General features: G+C 42.4%; 1 protein-coding gene across 3 annotated transcripts in view; it reads right to left on the bottom strand.

Moving 5' to 3' along the window:
- usp53a (ubiquitin specific peptidase 53a) overlaps nt 1-12,597 on the bottom strand; it is a 55,146-nt gene that overhangs the window by 15,680 nt on the left and 26,869 nt on the right. For all 3 annotated transcript variants that reach the window (XM_080742362.1, XM_080742364.1, XM_080742363.1), the window contains exons 10-12: nt 11,336-11,507; nt 7,060-7,251; nt 4,309-4,455 (exon numbers count right to left, since the gene is read on the bottom strand). In XM_080742362.1, coding sequence (XP_080598488.1) covers nt 4,309-4,455; nt 7,060-7,251; nt 11,336-11,507 — 511 coding nt within the window. The remainder of the gene's footprint in view (nt 1-4,308; nt 4,456-7,059; nt 7,252-11,335; nt 11,508-12,597) is intronic.

Raw genomic sequence — 12,597 nt, 5'->3', positions numbered from 1 at the left:
AAAATGTGTGCAAATCTTTGAATATATGTATTTTCAAAGCGAACGTTTGTAACTGAAATTTTGCTTCCGGGTGGTCCCTGGAACGAAATATTTTGAGATGGGGGGTCCGTGGCCAAATAAATATAATTTTGGGGGTCCCTCACATGAAAAGGTTTGAGAACCACTGACATAGTAGTCTCTCGAGAACAACCTAACTGAGCTCCATTTAAGTGAAAAGGACCTTTTCTTTGACGATGGCCATAGCCAGATTGCTGACATAATAGAAACATAGGTTTTTCAAAAACCTTAGAAGGATTCAAAAGACACGTGTAGAATCGGGTCAAAATTCTAATTTTCACGATTTTTCCAAAATAGCAGATCTACAAGCTCGCAGCGCGGCACTCGGTGCCGCGCTGTGAGCTTGTATATCTGCTATTTTTCAATAGTTAAAGCATAAAATAACGATACGCAATAAAATGTGTATCCGTTCTGAATGGTATAAAGCACATCAGCGTGTGATCTACAGCAGGGGTATGCTCTCAGGTGTGCAAAGTGAATTATGGGATACAAGCCCAAGGAAGTAACCCCTGGAGATGTGGGGCGTCGCGTCGCCGTACAGAGAAGGATTCTGCCGACGCTGCGTGGGACTTTAACCCTGCAAGGCCCGAATTAATTTCTACTGGCCAAAAAAAATAAAAAAAAATAAGATGGTGTTGTAGGAGTCCTAATCACAGGAAAATGTAATTTAAAAAAATTAATGTTTTTGTAAGGGTTTATAGCCATAAATCATAAATCATAAATCATGCTCTAATTTGCATTTTGGGGTTTATTTTTCACAATATTAACTTACAGGCATTTTACTTATGTTTTTGTGAGGAATAGCTTCAGTTAAAAAGTGAGATGTTGTTCGTCCAGACGCTGGAATTTCAACTTCTCTGGGAGGTGTGAATGTCAGCCCCTGTGGGGGGTATTTATATGCAAATATCGTGGCCAATGGCATTGTAATACTAAACAATAGGATTTAATGGTGATGTTAATGTGAAAAAAGAACAGGAAAACTAATTTAACATTTTTTTAAAAAATGATTTAAAAAACGTTGCCAAAAAGCAACGCTGGGCCTTGCAGGGTTAAATCAATTCAAACGGTACAGTACATGCACGCTTTCAGGTCTTGTGGCACCGGGCGTGACGTTAGACTTTCTGATGTCAACTTGGAAGTTTATGAGTGGCTGAAAGAGATCCACGGTGTAGTTTGGAAGGAAGAGGTCTAAATCAATGCAATAGGACATATCTTCAGGGGTCTTCAACAGGGGGTCCTGGACCCCTAGGTGGTCCTCAAAGTTACTACAGGGGGTCCTCCAAATCTTTGTGTAATAGAAACATGTTGCTTTCCCCCCTTTTTTATATTAACCACTTGAAGCCTAGCGTCCATATTCTGAGAAACTTTAGCTAAAAATAGCAGATCTACAAGCTTGTAGATCAGCTATTTTGGGTAATGAGCTTTGGAGGGGGAAAAGGGCAGACTAAGTACAGTGAAAGGTCAAGTTGATAAAATATTGATGGTTCAAGTGGTTAAATATCTGAAAACCCACATTAACATGAATCCAAAATATGCTGATGATCGTGCTGTCAATAAAATGAAACTAGGCTATATAGAATCTTTGAAAAGGTTGTGGGGGTCCCCGCTTCATCTCTCTCTCAAATAAGGGGTCCTTGGCCTGAAAACATTGAAGACCCCTGCCGTATGGCCGTAACTCCAAAACTGTTGCTTTTCAGGAAATAGACAAAAGAACAGGTGTTCCAATGTACGATGTGGCATTAATTTACGAAAAAGTAAAAAAAAGAAAAAAAGAAAAGAAAAGAAAAAGTTGCAATATTTGGAGATATAAGGTTTCTGCTCGACACCAACAATATCAATTAAAAACACCTCAGGGTCAAATATACCACCCAATGCCACATTCTTACTGGACCGGCAATATTTCTAAAGGCATTTCTTCTTCTTTGAGTGGCTGAAGTTGTTCTGAAAGTGGGCTCTTCAGCAGAATGCTAGTCTGGGAGCAAGCATTCCCGGGGTAGATTTATGCTACTTGCATTAACCGTAGTGTCACCTCCAGCCTCGTCATCCATCACGGCAGAGACGCTATAGCCTCCTTTAGTCTGCTGCATTCAATCATAATGCAACGTGGGCCGGTGCTAACAGGGACTATTGGGGTTTACATAGTTCAGTTCAAAGTGTGTCATGAATAAAAAAAAATATATATAATTCTACCAAGATCTTTAACTAAATGTTTAAATGTTAATCAATTTAATCTACTTAATTGATTATAAAACAAATTATAATTATAGATTTTTGTGCTCTTTGTTATTAGTTGCTAGTAATATTAATGATTCAGGGAGGTTTATCCTATGCGGAGATGCTTGATGCAAGTTGCTCTGGAGTGTCCGACAACAGCCAAAAGCGACCATAACCTGGTCGTGGCAAAACACCAGAAGGACTATCTCATAAATGCTATAGATGTTGAGAATAGGGTTTAGGGAGGAGAGCAAGCATACTGTATTCTACAGTCAACATTGGTAACTTCCTCTGAAACTTGCTTAAATATTAGCAAGTACTACAAACTTCAAGTGGAATCATATTATGTAATACGTATCATACTTAGCTTCTAATGAAAGATACTAGTAATATTATGGCATACATACAGAAAAAAAATAAGGTCAATTGTGTATGGAACACTGTAAAAGAGTAAATGCATGATGGGTGTCAATGTCCATGGTGTCAGGAGATCACTGTTACGTTAAAGGATTATACCTTCTGAGAAAACGTATACGATTATTTTTGTGTTACCGACGATTAAAACCCATCTGCGAGGAAGTTTAGCAAACTTAAATCTAGAGTGCTGCCTACCAGATTGACCACAAGTCTGAAGTGAGGCTAATTTGCATTAAAGTTCTCGTCCTTCCACCAATAAACCCAAAACATATGTGAATACTTTCACGATCATACTAAAGGGCAACCTCTCTGTCTTCTCTCAATCTCTGCCATGATGTCGCACAGGTACGATGAATGTAATACTGTAAAAACAAGACCAGTAATACCGCCGGCGGCTGTGTGTCACACCAAAAGTGGAGACCCATTGAATATAACGATTGCGCAATCGCCGAAGGCATCGGCCCATTTATAAAGGTAACAATGCAAATGTGTCGGATGTATTTTAGAAATGCCTATTCCTAAGCTCAACCGTAACCTAAACCTCACAGAAACCATGCCTGAACCTAACCTCGATACCACGCCCATCCGAGGCGAAACACCGGAATCACGGAGAACCACATACTGTAGGTCAGTGAAGAAAACCATCTACAATCCACATTTATGAACGAGAGCAACAAAGGCATGGTAGGTTTGAACAGACGTCAGCACGTAATCCCCTTTGTGACACTTTGCTCCCAAACCTCTGGTTACATAAGTGATAGTCTTCACTAGCTAGCCTTTTGCTTCATAATGCCTGATGGCGATTTGCATGCGTATGTTTACGTGCGAGATTGTGTGCATAGAGTGCTGCTTAAGTGTCAAAAGCGTTCATGTCACCTGATGCCTTATGCGTGTGTCACTGTGTTTATATACAGACTGTCAGCAAAAATCACATTGTCCTCTCCGTCACTGTTGTAAGCATGTTTTAACCAGTAGTAGTAGTAACATCTTGCTCTAAAAGCAGAGACAATTCCTTGTTGCCTTAAAGGCCTGTCTCTAGTATCTCCGAAATGTTCGTGAGTTGGACTTTCCGACATGCAAATTTCCGAGCTCTCATTCGGTCTAATGCTTTTCATTTTTTTGTAGTCGAACCGGACGGTTTGACCAAAAAGTGTGGTTTCGGTCAAAGTCAGTCAAGTATGTCAAGGACCCCCAAATTGACACATATTAGCCAGCGGACCCCACATTTGAAAAGATATGCCAGGGACCCCCATAAGAGATGATTTTTACAGCTCTATCAGTGATTCTCAACCATTTTAATTTCAGGGACCCCCAATTTGACATGCATTAGGCTACAGACCCCCATTTAAAGGCATTTCTATCTCTGAGACATTTATACTGTGAAATCAATGTTAATTTCACTCAGAGTGTATACATTTGTACACTCTCAGAGTTAAATACCCATAAGGGTACATTTGGTTCCCAACTATCATTTAGCTGGGGGCCCCCTGGAACTCCCTCAAGGACCCCACTTGAGAACCAATGGTTTACAATATGCCTTATTTACAAACTCACAACGCATCGCAGGCACCAGAGCGCCACTAAGTGTAAATCCCCCTTAAATCACGGCGGGCAACCAACCTCTGTAGCGTGACTCCACCCTCTTATGGCCATTCCTCTCAGGGTCTCTCCTGGTTGGATGCATCCCTCGGATCTCTCCTGCCTTCTGGGCCACTTCTCTGGAGATCTCCCTAAAGTGGCTCTTAGGGTCACTGGAGCCCATCTTCGCTGCAAAACAAAAAGGGGGCCAAGATATTAGCGGCGGTCATTTAGCAAGCAAATGTCAACACTAATGATCAAGAAGAAGAAAAAAAAAACAACACATAAACCAATTCGGAAGTACTCATACAGGGGGATGTTGGTGCGTGCAAATGAGACAATGTTAAAGCTGTTACTGTATATGGAACTTATATTTATGAATATCTAACTGAGTATGTAAACTCATTATGACTAGCACATCTGCAGTGGTTGGAGGAGGTCTCCCTACTCTTCCTTTGAGAAATCTACCATAGACCTTGGAGTCGGGTAGGACACCTACTAGTTGATAAGTAGTACTGCCTGAAGCACCAGAAGGATAATACAAGTATAAGCTAGCAGGGAATTGTCCATGAGCAGCGACTCAAAAGAAATGTGGTCTCTCATGCGGCAGAACTGGGCTCAAATCCTCAGCAGGACATAAAGCGACATAGTCACCCACAGAATTGGGTGCCTTGTTAGTGCATAGATAAAGACAAATTAGCCACATGAGCCAAGTTAGAAGTGCTGATTCTCTCTAGACAGTAGATTAATGACCATTTAATCACAAGGTAACTCTACTGCATCGAGCAGAGAATAGGCTTCCACTGCGCAGCCTAGATGGGGAAAAGAATCTTCATAGAGCATGATCATTGTGGATGTCCTGTTCCCATTCTCAACCTTGAGCCACTCTTAACCCATTTAGGCCTAGAATTATTGAATGCTTTAACCAGTGAAAAATAGCAGATATACAAGCTCACAGCGCGGCACCGAGTGCTGTGCTGCGAGCTTGTAGATCTGCTATTTTTTGAAAAAGTCGTGAAAATGGGTGCAAATCTTTGAATATATGTATTTTCAAAGCGAACGTTTGTAATTCAAATTTTGCTTCTGGGTGGTCCCTGGAACTAAATATTTTGAGATGCGGGTCCGTGGCCAAATAAATATCATTTTGGGGCCGTGCTGTGAGCTTGTATATCTGCACATTTTCAATAGTTAAAGCATAAAATAATGATACACAATAGTGTGTACCCGTTCTGAATGGGTCAAATCTCCCCCAACGCCGACAGCGCCCGCCCCAATTTCCCCAAGCTTGTCATCTCCAATGCCAACGTGCCGGTCCCAAAAGGCACCACAGTTGCTGAGTGTGTAGATAGGGAGGGAGGGAAGAAACCTAAAGTCGGATCGATGTGCTGATGTATACGCGGCAATTTCTGCTGCGTACAGGGAAAGGCACCAGGGTGGAACCGTGGCCACGAGGAGGCCATATCTCTAACTTCTGCTTCACTTCTGTGGCAACGAACGTCTCCTTGCACAAAGGATTTCTTTTTTTTATATATATTTGATCTACAAGCTCACGACGTGAACTTGTAGATATTATTGAACTGACAGAAAAAGACAGAAAATAATTGTGTTAAGTGTTTAAACATATTTTTCTAGGAAGTAGGAAGTCAGTGAAGACTGATGGAATTAATCGCATAAACGCTAGAATCCCTATTCTCTGCATTTCACAATAGGTGAACAATAACCGAAAACCGTAGATTTTCAAGCTCACAACAGATCGCAATCCAGCACTTTGTGGGCTTGCAGATTGGCTATTTTTGGCAAAGAGATTAGGAGCGGAGGGAAGTAAAATTGGCAGAGTGCAACTGGTAATATGTATCTGTGCCACTGGCGAGGAAATAAAAAGAAACGTGAAAATATGCGAGGTCCTAGCTAACAACAACAGAGAGGGCGATCACAAGGACATATGCAGGCTCTACAGTAATGATTACACAAGAATGTGCTGTAACACTAAACAAGTCATGGATTTAATGTCTGCCAAAGGACTTTTTCTTGACCTTGCACCTAAGCACTGCACTGTTCCACTCTCAAAGCAAACTTTGTTTGTTCTTTCTATGTTTCCTACTTGTAATCTATGTTTCCATTCTCTCTCTTTCACTCTAGTTCAGTGTGTTTATCTTCATGTCACCATCCTCTCTTCTTTTTCCCTCTTTATTCGTATGCATTGATAACAGTCCCTAATCCCTCTATTCTTTTTCTCTCACTGTTCTTTTTCCATCGTCTCTCTAATAACATTATAAAAAATGACATAATCACGCTAATGCTACTACTATAGCATCAATGAATACATTTGTTCCTGTATATCCTTCTATGAAATACACTTGGCAGCATGTACTCAATGGATCTGTGTCAGACAACACCATATGGACATTACTGGCATTTTTATATACATCAATGTGTTTTATTTATTACCATTATACTACTCATACTCATAATGTGTTACTATTACTATCACTTTACTAGTATTTCTTGTTTGTTTTGCACTTCAATATTGCCCACACAGAACCTTATGCATGCCTGTCCTGTTTGTCCCAGAAGGGGGTCCCCTCAAATATTGATCCTTCCAGAGATTTCTGCATTTTCTTGAGTTTTTTCCTTGCCTGATTCAGGGTCTAAGGACATTGATTTGGTTCCTTTTGAGACTCTAGGAAACAGGCTGTACAAATAAACTTTAGATTTACTCCCTCCCTATTCCAGTACCTTTCACATCTTTCTCAGCTCTCAAGCCACTTTTATTTTTACCCAGTGCACTCTCACCATATCCATTCCTTCCACTGGTCCTGCTGCGCTCCTCTCTCGTACCTGGTCCCCGGCCACCGTTGGTATGAGCGCTGGCCCTGCTCAACGTTGAAGAGGCCTTCTGTTTGAAGGAGCCCTGGCCCAGCAGTGCAGTGAGATTCTCCCTGGTCAGGTCCAGTTTTCTTGGGCCTGGCAGCGGAGAGTCCACATCTGGCAAAGACAGGAAAACAGTATTTTTAATATATTTTAAGTAAGTCTGTCATCATCACATGGCACAGATTCAAGACAAAAAAAAAGGAAATTGAGACCAGAGCCTAAATGCCGGCAGTCCGGCACGAAGTGACGCTCTGTGAGCTTGTATATTGCTATCTTGTATTCTTGAATTGCCAACCCTAAAATCTAAAATGACATAGATGCTTTCCCTGTTTTAATGGGTTGAAAGTAAATAGCCATAAAGTGAGGCTGAACAATAAAGCAGCAGTCAGATATAATAAACATGTCAAAGCATATCAGTGTCAGTGCAGCAGCAGTGGAGCACACCTGCAGTCATACACACACACAAACAAAAATCAAACCTCGGTTCGAAGTGGAGCGGTGAATCTGTGTGTGTGTGTGTGTGTGTGTGTGTGTGTGTGTGTGTGTGTGTGTGTGTTTGTGCCTGCACAACAGCGCCCCTCCTTTAACTTGTGTGGCCACTCAAGGTATTGCCAGGCTACAGACATACCCAGCCAGCCAGCCAGCCAGCCAGCCAGCCACATAGCCAGCCAGCCAGCCACAGACATACCTGTCTATTGGGAGCGCTTTCACCGCTCCAAAAAATGAAATCCTGTGTGGTGGCCTGTGTCACCGGGACAGCCAGGCGACAGGCAGGCTCAACGCTTGTTCAACAATCTGATGGTAGCCAGGTGGAAACTGTTCAGAAGTCTGGTGGAATGGCTTTTTATACATTGGTATTGCTTGCCTGGCCGTAGCCACATCCGCGGAGTGAATAGATTGTGGCTTGGGTGGTGACGAGCGTCCTACATCGCTACAAATTGCATTTGACAAAAGATGTATGATAACAAAAAGGTTCAGCTTATCAATATAGCTTGAGTCTAGGAAACAGGCATCATCTCAAGATAAATCCCACAGAAAATCATTCCTCATGCTTTCAGAGGAGCATCCACTGCGTTGTAACACTGGACAGAGAGTGGACCTTGGGCAGGGCCAGTGTGATGGCTTATAGCAGGATGTCTATTATTCTAAAGGGGATTACAAACTCCCCAATCTAACAAATCCAGAGCTTTATATTGTATACAGTGGAGATGTTCAGCTTGTTGTCCTAAACACATTGTCTACACTGCTGGCCAGCGTAGATAACACAATAGTCTGTCTGGATATAACTGGCGAGTTATAAGAGTATGACCTCACCCATTGTACTAAAGACTTTCTTTTCTCGGTTTCAGAGTCCTGTCTGGGGTGTATCTCAGGACACGCCACTTTAAGTCACTCAAACACCAGACAAACCACCAACGCTCCATGGCTGAACTCCTCGCACACTGTTACCGTTACATTCTCCCAGGGACCAGAGAACTCTGTTCACAGCACCAATTGTCTACGCTCTCCTCTGAATTTACTTTATTGCCTAAACATAGTATCTCCTTATTATGTATGAAATAGAATGGAGGAAGATGAATAATGGATGTCTGTGTGGTTCCCATGACTTTGGTACATGTGAGGGCGCCGAGGGAGTGAGATCTTTGTGTAATCTGTGTAAAGAAATTATATAATGTCAAAGCCCATGATGACCAACAATGCAAAAAGCACTGAATTGAGGTTTCCTTTTCCCCCTGGTAATTGCCTATCTCACATTTTTGTGAGAAAAAAAGAAAGAAAAAAAACAACAACAATCTGAAATATAACAAAGAATAAAATAGAAAATGCCACGCTATGAAGTTGAAATTGAGAAGAAATGTAAGAAAAAGAAAAATAATAATAAACAACAAGCCAACACATCTCCGAGGAGCTCCTCTGAAAAGAAATGAAAGCATAATTTAACAGGCATTTTTCACACAAGGCAACTGCCGACACCACGGTGATGATAATTACCATGGTGATTTTAACTTTTAAACAATTCACCCACTTATTTTCCAACTGTAAACTTGTTCTGTGACAAAAACAAAAATTAGCGGGGTAAGCATAGACCCATGGGGGTCCCCAGTCAACGTAGTATACTGTATATAGGGTTAAAAAGGTTAAGCAACTAATTGACCGGCTGGAATTGACATAAGGTCACTGACAACGGCTTAAATGTAGAAACATTTGATCTCCCTCTCTTCAATTAAAAGTATAGTCTAGTCGGCGACCTGGCCAACTCGGGAACAATGTAAATAGGGAATGAATGCCCTGCCCTTTAATGCAAACCTCATTATATCTGTTGTCATAGGATCCGTTTTGACCATCTGTTTGGCCGTGTGTCCATTTATGCCCATATATGGAGATATCTGTCTGTCTACGTCCATTTCATGCCCATATATGGAGATATCTGTAGGACCCGTTTTGACCATCTGTTTGCCTGAGTCCATTTATACCCATATATGGAGTTATGTCTGTCTGATGCGTCCATTTTATGCCCATATATGGAGATCTCTGTAGGACCCGTATTGACCATCTGTTTGCCTGTGTCCATTTATGCTCATATATGGAGATATCTGTATCTGTCTGTCTGCATCCATTTTATGCCCATATATGAAGATCTCTGTATCTGATGTCTGTGTCCGTTTATGCCCATTATGGAGATCTCTGCATCTGTTAGTGCCCCCGACTACCTGCTGCGGCAGGAAACACGCGTGCCAAATTTAAAATAGGGAATGAATGCCCCACCCTTTAATGCAAACCCCATTATACCTGTTGTCATAGGACCCGTTTTGACCATCTGTTTGCCTTTGTCCACTTATACCCATATATGCAGATCTCTGCAGACACAGTACCGGTTCCGGCCCTACCCTTTAATGCAAACCCCATTATACCTGTTGTCATAGGACCCGTTTTGACCATCTGTTTGCCTTTGTCCACTTATGCCCATATATGGAGATCTCTGCAGACACAGCACCCCTTACTTTACTTACAAAGCGCCCCGGAGTTCCCTAGCCCCTGGGCTCCTTATTCCCCTTTATTATTTAAGTTTAGCTGAGAGGGAACTGCCCAGGCTTATCCACATTATTCACCTGGTTCTCTTAAAGGCACAGCCCGCTAATACCCCTGAACCCAACCGCTCTGAAGAGCACCCTGAACTTTGCTCACCTCGAAGTGAGAGGAAGAAAGACTTTAGTTTATGCCACACTCAGAGAGATTTTTAGTTGACTCATATAGCGTATGTGATGTCAGAGCCTTTTATGAAGTGATGTCACAATGAGTCAGCGCTTGCTCCGGAACAGCCCGATGTCAGTCATCTCCGCATACGGAGATTCCAAATCTTTCGTGCCGGATCCGAAAAACTGTGTATCGGGTCGGGTCGAGGCCTAGCTAAGAACGTAGGCAAAGGTCTGAGCTGTCTGTGTGCGAAATTTGGAGTCTGTAGCACCAACCATGTGCTGTCAGGGCTCATCCATGCGATTCGGGCGATTCGGATTCGGCGTCCATTGGCTTCAATTAGTAGTCAGGACTCCGCATATGGAGATTCCGAACCTTTAGCGTTGGTTCCGGAAAACCGCATATCGGGTCGGGTCGAGGCCTAGCTAAGAACGTAGGCAAAGGTCTGAGCTATCTGCGTGCGAAATATAGTCACGATTATTCCTGCCAGTGTTGATTTCGTTTGATGACGAAAAATGTTTGTCGACTGCGTTTTTTTCACTGACGAAAACTAAATAAAAACGAAATAAAAACTAAGCTGTGATGACTAAAACTAATACTAAATATGTTGACAATTTCGTCAACAAAATAAAAACTAGACTAAAACGTTAGGGAGGGACTAGTGCTGACGAGTCATTTTGTTTGGTTTCTCTCAGGTGTTGTGTGCTGAAAATAGCCGATCTACAAGCTTGCAACGCGTCGCAGCTCAAGTGTAAAATCAGCCATTACGATGCCATCAAGGCCTGCCAAAATCCATTTTAGTCGACTAAATCAACTGTAGATTTAGTCGCCATGAAATCGTATATTTAGTCTACTAAATTTTTTTTTTCTTTTCAGGTGACTAAATTATGACTAAAACTAAATGAAATTTTATTCAAAAGACTATGACTAAAACTAAATCAAAATTTGCTTTCAAAAACAACACTGATTACTGCATATGTAATGTCTGACTGACTGGGCTTACCATGGTCCTCTCCATTAACAGGAGCCTTGTAGTGGGACTGGTTGCTGCTGTGGCTTCGTGAGCCGTCGTCTGACACGACGGCGCTTCCATCTGGGTTGGAGTAGAACAGCAGCAGGGGCTGGAAGTGACCTTTTATGCATTTGGTGACCACATCTTTCCACCTGGATCCAATCTGAGGCAGAGGACAAAGGATATGAAGTTAAAGCTACATAGATTACACAAGCGCAAATTCAGAGATCCCATTACACACCGAGAGAGGGGAGGGGGAGATGAGATGGATCTTTTACCACAGAGTGGTACATTTCAGTGCGACTGTAGAGCATATTATTTTGTATTGGGTCTTGTGTAAATACTACTCACGAGGCAGAATCTCACAATCACATTAGCTAAGCTGGGTTAGGTACAGTGCGTGCCTAGCCGCAAGAAACACCACAAAGGCAGGCTGCGAGCTAACAGATGCTAGCATGTTCCTTAATTAAGCAAATGAGGTTTAGATGAGGGGAGCAGAAGGTAGGAGAGGTAGAGATTGATGGAGAGGAGCGAGGTAAGGACCCGGGGATAGAAGCATAAAGGGGCGGTGAGGGGTGATAAAATGAAAGAGGAGCGACGTTAGTGCAGAATTACATCATGGATGACGGTAAAAGAAGAGACAGGAAGAAAATAAGAAAAGGGAAACGCGAGATGCAGCACCAACGCAAACCTATTCAGTGAGACACAATGCACCTTTGCTGTACACTGGTCTGAGTGTGAGACAATATTAAACACAGCAGAGCATGTGCACTTCAAGAACACCTGGAGCTCTTAGAGACTTCTTATTGTCTCCGCCAGGACGAAAGGCGCGAACGTCTGTCTGATACTATGTTTTGCCCCCTGTCCGTCCGCACGTGTGTGTGTGTGTATGTGTCCGTCCGTCTGTTAACGGCTATAGAATAAAGAACTTTTACTCAAGAAGTGCTGAAAAAAATGAATCCATTGATGAATCAAAGTTCTGTAATCATATTTTGGAACAACAACATTTCTGTGCTGGGAGTCACTGTAGCTCCTACATTCCAGCCAGGGAGGGAGGAAGGAAGCGCACACACAGCACTAGCTACTGATGGATTGACACTCTGGGATGGGGAGGGAGGATATGGGGAGGGGGAGAGAGAGAGAGAGGCACACTCACACGTGAGCACACGAAGAACAGTGGTTCTCAAACATTTTTATGTGAAGGACCCCTAAATTGATAGTACTTGGCTGCGCAGACCCCCATGTGAAAGGAT

Source organism: Nannobrachium achirus (assembly GCF_963921795.1).
Source record: "Nannobrachium achirus genome assembly, chromosome: 14".
Taxonomy (NCBI): Eukaryota; Metazoa; Chordata; class Actinopteri; order Myctophiformes; family Myctophidae; genus Nannobrachium; species Nannobrachium achirus.
This window is presented reverse-complemented; position numbering and strand designations above follow the sequence as displayed.